Source organism: Sinocyclocheilus grahami, unplaced genomic scaffold, assembly GCF_001515645.1.
Source record: "Sinocyclocheilus grahami isolate Dianchi unplaced genomic scaffold, SAMN03320097.WGS_v1.1 scaffold228.1, whole genome shotgun sequence".
NCBI classification, from domain to species: domain Eukaryota; kingdom Metazoa; phylum Chordata; class Actinopteri; order Cypriniformes; family Cyprinidae; genus Sinocyclocheilus; species Sinocyclocheilus grahami.
The window spans coordinates 1,217,939-1,224,386 of NW_015505407.1; the positions used below are offsets into that span (position 1 = coordinate 1,217,939).

Genomic DNA, 6,448 nt, shown 5'->3' on the forward strand with positions numbered 1-6,448 from the left:
ATCACCGAGTACTCATAGTGACCTCTGGTGGTGAGAAATGCAGTCTTCCACTCATCGCCTTCCTTGATTCGGATGAGATTATAAGCGCTGCTCAAGTCTAGCTTGGTGTATATTTTTGCCTCACGAAGTTGCTCCAGGGCAGCAGGAACTAGAGGGAGCGGATAGCGGAATTTCACCATTACGTTGTTAAGTCCACGATAATCAATGCATGGTCGTAAGCCTCCGTCCCTCTTCTCAATGAAGAAGAAACCTGCTGCTGCTGGGGAAGTGGAAGGTCGAATGAAGCCATAGTTAAGAGCCTCTTCAATGTAATCTTCCATGGCTTGAGATTCTTGCCGTGATAGTGGGTAGACTTTACTCTTAGGTGGCATGGCATTGGGCAGACGGTCAATGGTGCAATCCCAGGGGCAGTGAGGTGGTAACGGTGTAGCTTTGGACTTGCTGAACACCTCTAAGTAGTCGTGATAGCCGGTAGGAATTTTGGAACTGGAGTCAGAGACCGGACTCTCAATACTCGTGGCGAGACATGGACTTGGCATGTTGATGTTCATGCAATGGGTGAGGCAGAATTTGGACCAGTGAGTCAGTTCTCCATGATACCATGAGAGTACAGGATCGTGAACAGATAACCATGGATGTCCAAGGATGATTTCATACCTGGGTGAGTCAATGATGTAATGTGAGATGTTTTCGCTATGGAACAGACCAATCTGTAGCTGGACAGGTGCAGTTTGTCTGGTGATACCTCCCTCAATAGGTTTATTGTTGACATCGCTGATGCAAATGGTGGGTACACATTGTAATGTAGGTAGACTGTATCTCTTGACAATATCCTTGTTGATCAGGTTCAGAGCAGCACCGGAGTCAATCAACGCTGTCAAAATAATGGGACCATTCTTAGTAGTCAGCCGAACAGGAATCAAAAACGTTTTTGAACTTAGAGAGAATTGGTTAACACTCACCCAGCTGGTAGTAGTGGTGGATCCCCGGGCTTTGTGTGGGCACTCGACATTGCGGTGGCCGGTTTCTCCACAGTAAAAACACAGATTATGTTGACGGCGTCGAGTCCTCTCTTCACCAGATAAATGTGCGTAACTTATCTGCATGGGCTCTTGGTGGACGGTGGTTGTAGTGAGGAATTTTGAGTGAAGCGGACGAGCAGACTTCGTCTTGGGAGTGTTTCTCAGCAGGTTATCCATCTTGATAGCCATAGTGACAAACTCAGAAAAAGTTAAATCCTCACCCTTGCAGGCCAGTTCTGTCTGAAGCTCGAGGTTTAAACTGTTTAAAAACTTCAAAAGCTTCAGAGAAACATCATTCCATCCACTTTGAGCGGCAAGGGTTCTAAATTCAATGGCGAAGTCTGCAGCGGTACGGTTGCCTTGAGACATGTGTAACAATTGTGTGGAAATATCCTTGCCCCCCTCGGGATATTCAAACACATCTCTGAGTAGTTGTAGGGAATATTCAAAGGATGAATGAAACCGTAAATCTGTCTCCCAAACTGCTGCAGCCCAATCGATCGCTCTACCAGATAATAGTGACATCAGAAAAGTGCATTTACTTGCTTCAGATTGAAACTGATCTCTCTGGCTTTCAACATAAATGCTGGCTTGACGGATAAAACCACAACATTGTCCTGCAGAGCCATCAAACTTGTCTGGCAACGCCAGTCTTACCGTTGGTGGTGTGGTCGAAGGAAGCGATCGAATATAATGTAAAGGCAGAGATACAAACGCTTGGTAAGGCAGGATAAACTGGCAATACTTCGCAAAGCAGTCATGTGGTGGCCAGGTTAATATGGCCACTAAACAGGAAGTGGTTGCAGAGAAAGCAGAGGGAGTGCTAACAGTCAATACTCGGGCGAGGGCTCCCTCTGATGGCTTGGTGTTACAACAACATGTTTATGTGGGAAAATAATTATATATATATGTATGTGTGTGTGTGTGTGTGTGTGTGTGTATATATATATATATATATATATAAAATGGAAATTAAAATAATCTATATTGTTTTTCATTGATGTATTCCAGATACCTGGCCCTTGTTCATCCATTTCGCCTGTTGAGTCTCAGAACCAGATCCAGGACAATCCGTATTAACCTGTTTGTATGGGCGGCCTCCTTCATCATGGTTCTGCCAGCCTGGGTTCATGCTAAAGTGATCCGCTTCAGGGATGGTCTAGAAAGCTGTTCCCTTAACCTGGTCTCTCCCAAAGAAGTGCTCTGGTAATTTGGTTCTGCTTTACTCGTGTATTATATTACCTGCTGCATGGGTCTGATTATCCTTCCTTCTCTCATCCTCTGTTTATTTTTATTGACATAGTCCTGCTTTGAAGTCTGAATTCTATCCTTCGGTTACTCTATTGTTACACAGTCTTCTATTGAAACGGAAAAGAAAATGGCTCACAAACAAATGGCAAATGTTTTTCACAAACCATTTTCAGAATTTAGTTTGAGTACTGCTACAAAGCCTGCAAAGTGAAATAGATTTATTTTCAGCGCAGAACACTAAAAAAAATGTATTTTCTGTTATCTGCTGTGAAAGCTGCCATTCAGCATAGTGGCGCATCATAGGCTTATAGTCACTTAAAAGCAACACAATAAAACCTTAGATTCTGTTTTTTTTTTCTGTCAGTATCTTTTCCCCTTCACCAGAAAATTGCATGTACAGAAGTCTGAGGAATCCAACCTTCTTGTTTAAGTAAAATAAGTGCGAGGAAACATACTGTAGCGAGGGAGATGTGAAGGGTTTAAACATGTGTCCTCATATATCTGTAGGTATACACTCTACCAGACTGTAACCTCCTTCTTCCTGCCATTACCTCTGATTCTCATCTGCTATATACTGATTCTTTGCTACTCCTGGAGAATGTATCGCAAGAACAAAAAGGCTCACAGGTGACTTTACCTTCATTACAGCAACTATGTGATATAAAACGGGCAAACCTGCTCATTTAATTGCTTGTGAAGCCTGTCACTGGCTTGACTGTTCTAGCTACAGTAGGTCTACACTGGTTTCCTTCATTAATGTTTAATTCACCATCCATAAAGAGAATATCTACTGCAAAGTGACTAAGTGAATTTCTTTTATGAAGCTGTCAGATGTGACATCCCTTTCGAGAATTATCCTGCTTATACTGTAGAAATGTTTTAGTTTTAGATTGACAGTGCATACTGATGTAGATTTTATGGGCTAAACCATGAATTTTAAGTAATATCTATTTATATCTCTCCTAGGTTCAATACAATGTTTTCTTAAAAAAACTAAAATGCATATACAGTGGACATAAATGCGACCAATTCACTGTAATTAGCATATTTAGGATTATATATTAGAACTCTGACCCCCGGTTTCACAGACCAGGCTTAAGCCTATCCCAGACTAATATGTAAGTCTGAGCTGTTTCAACTAAAAGAAACTTGCACTGATTGATCTTAGAATATGTCAGTGCCCTTGTTTTGTCTCAAGATGCACACCAGTAATGTTTTTTCAAATGCACGTTTATAAAAATCACTTTGTAAAATATCCTAATTGAACTATGTCCTAATCCTAGTTTAGTCTAAGCCCTGTCTGTGAATCCAGCCCTGAGTGCAATTACCCTAAACTTAGATTTAATGTTTAGGCAACATACTGTATGACCAAATCCTGCATTCCCTACTTTCTCTCAGGTATAACACCAGCCTGCCTCGGGAACGTGTGGTCCGCCTTACTAAAATGGTCCTGGTTCTGGTAGCGGTTTTCCTGGTCAGTGTTGGGCCATACCACGTGTTGCAGCTAGTTAACTTAAGTGTACCACGCCCCTCATTAGCATACCACACCTGCTACTACCTGTCTGTTTGCTTGAGCTACGCCGCCAGCAGCATAAACCCCTTCATCTACATTCTGCTGAGTGGACACTTCCGCCACAGGCTGGTCTGTCGGGATACACCCAGCATGCCGAGTGTGGAACGGGAAATCCAGGCCCCCTGCTCCAGTTTTTAAGCTGAATTCACACTTTAGATTTCAACATACTGTATGACCAAATCCTGCATTCCCTACTTTCTCTCAGGTATAACACCAGCCTGCCTCGGGAACGTGTGGTCCGCCTTACTAAAATGGTCCTGGTTCTGGTAGCGGTTTTCCTGGTCAGTGTTGGGCCATACCACGTGTTGCAGCTAGTTAACTTAAGTGTACCACGCCCCTCATTAGCATACCACACCTGCTACTACCTGTCTGTTTGCTTGAGCTACGCCGCCAGCAGCATAAACCCCTTCATCTACATTCTGCTGAGTGGACACTTCCGCCACAGGCTGGTCTGTCGGGATACACCCAGCATGCCGAGTGTGGAACGGGAAATCCAGGCCCCCTGCTCCAGTTTTTAAGCTGAATTCACACTGAAACACACATAACACTGTAAACGGATAAGTCAATGCACAAGCCTTTGTTGGTCTTCGGCAAAGTGCACTTGTTTTGGAGAAAGATTCTTGTTCCTTGTTTTCAATTCTAATTGTTGGGAGTGAATTTATAAATGAGGCATGAGATGTTTTACATCTGCATGTATGCATGTCTTGCACTTTTTACAGTAGGTCTGTGCTGTAAATGTTGTGCTGTTATTTATTGTTTAATGTGGTGTTTTGGCTCTCTCTACTGCTAAGTTTAAGTAATTCACTCTACATTCTATCATCTATCTATCTATCATTATGCCTATAAACCTTCAAACATTTTTCAACATTTTTAAACAAAGCTTTATTTGCCAACGTTCAAAGTTTGTTTTTACAAACTTCACTTTTCTACCTAAAAATTACATTAAAATGTATTTAGTCTTGACAATTCTATTTCCTTTCATTTCAAATTTGAAGGGCATTTGGCAGTTTCAGGCTGCATTCATTTGTAGTCTGCAGTATTCATCATCTGAGAAAATAAAATATAATAATAATAATAACAATTGTGTTCAGGGCACAGAAGTAGACCACATTGTGGCTTTGTACTATAATAATCGCCCTGTTTTATGGTTTCAAGCTTGACTGTATGTGACATTTAAAAATGTGATATTTTATTATCTTGTGAATGTTATATTGTATTATCAACAGGTTTTGAAGAGAAAAAAAAAATCATACCAGCAATGTGTTTAGTTCCTAAAGATTCTTTTGTGCTGTACAGAATGTATTGAAGCATGTGAGCATGTTTTCACTCATCTTATGTGACTGCATTACCATTGTTACGCACAAGAGAAATCAATATTGCTCGGGACAAAAAGTTGCCGTTGTGCAGAAATCCTTTAAGGGCATTTTGGGATTGTCTGGTGTGAAAGTGCATGTCATGATGAAGTGGCTGGCAGCTCTAAAAAGTGAGGTCACTGAACAGATGGGCAGAGATGCAGGGATCTGTTTGCAGCCCAGCTCCCAGAGCGTAATCAATTCTCTGACCAGACCAGAGACAGACAGGGACCATGTCTGACCTAAAGCATGCCTGGCGGCAATGGCTGGAAACTCACCCCAATGCTCCGTCTCTCTCTCCGTCTCTGTCTCAATTGTACCTTCTATGTAGGGTGACCATACGTGCCATTTTCTCAGGATGCATTTTGATGTCATACACCGATCGGTCTGCACACGCAAACAAAGCCAAAACCTAGATATTTTAGGCAATATAGAAATCCTGGCCAGGACGCGGCAGTTTTCCATCTGACCTCAATCTATCACTTCTGTTTGCCTGTATAAATGTCAGCGTGCTTCCACTCTCAGACTCCGGGAGTAAAACATAATCTTGTTGTCATCTAAGTAGTTTTAACAGCCTCATCAGAGTTTGTTTCCATGCTAATTGAATCTGTGTGGGTGGGCTTTGCTTTAACCTGTTCTCGTTTATCTTGTCGAAACACTTCTGCCGTGGGCATACTGCCATTAGTTGTTTACAGGTTGAGTTCATAGTAAAATTTTGGATAAAGATCTTTTAAATGTACCTTTTTGGATAAAGACCTGCATTTTATTTTGAAATAGATTGAGTTTGTTGGACTGCTATAGCTTTGTATGATGCCGTTTAGGATGTAGATGATCAGATTAACTTTAGAAGCAGGTTAGAAGACAAAGGGCTCAGAAATCACCTGTACTGAACACGAGCCGGGCCACATTAATGGTTTTTGAAACGATTACATGCATTCTAAATGGACATTAACATGCATGTGTTTGAAAACAATAGCGCCCCTCATTGTTTCTCCATTCTTCATTAATGATGTAATTCAGTGCAAAATGATTGACTGCCAAGTTTTTTGAACATCAAAGCTTTTTTTTTATATACAGTATATATATAATTTCCCCCAACCAGAAACCCTATTCAATTAACATGCATTTTGAATCTTTTGCCCAATAAGTTGCTTAATGAATTGTGAGGGGCATTGATGGTGAACAAGGCCTCACGTTAATGTCAGAATTAGACATTTCAAATATTGTGTGTGTGTTGTCCGTTTCGAAAC

At 41.5% G+C, this 6,448-nt stretch overlaps 1 protein-coding gene across 1 annotated transcript in view; it reads left to right on the top strand.

The window, feature by feature from the left end:
- The window catches only part of LOC107597140 (melanin-concentrating hormone receptor 2-like), a 14,354-nt gene extending 10,370 nt beyond the window's left edge, over window positions 1-3,984 (top strand). Inside the window, exons 3-5 of the mRNA XM_016288084.1 lie at window positions 2,034-2,228; window positions 2,781-2,900; window positions 3,672-3,984. Coding sequence (XP_016143570.1) covers window positions 2,034-2,228; window positions 2,781-2,900; window positions 3,672-3,984 — 628 coding nt within the window. The remainder of the gene's footprint in view (window positions 1-2,033; window positions 2,229-2,780; window positions 2,901-3,671) is intronic.
- Window positions 3,985-6,448: the final 2,464 nt, after the last annotated feature.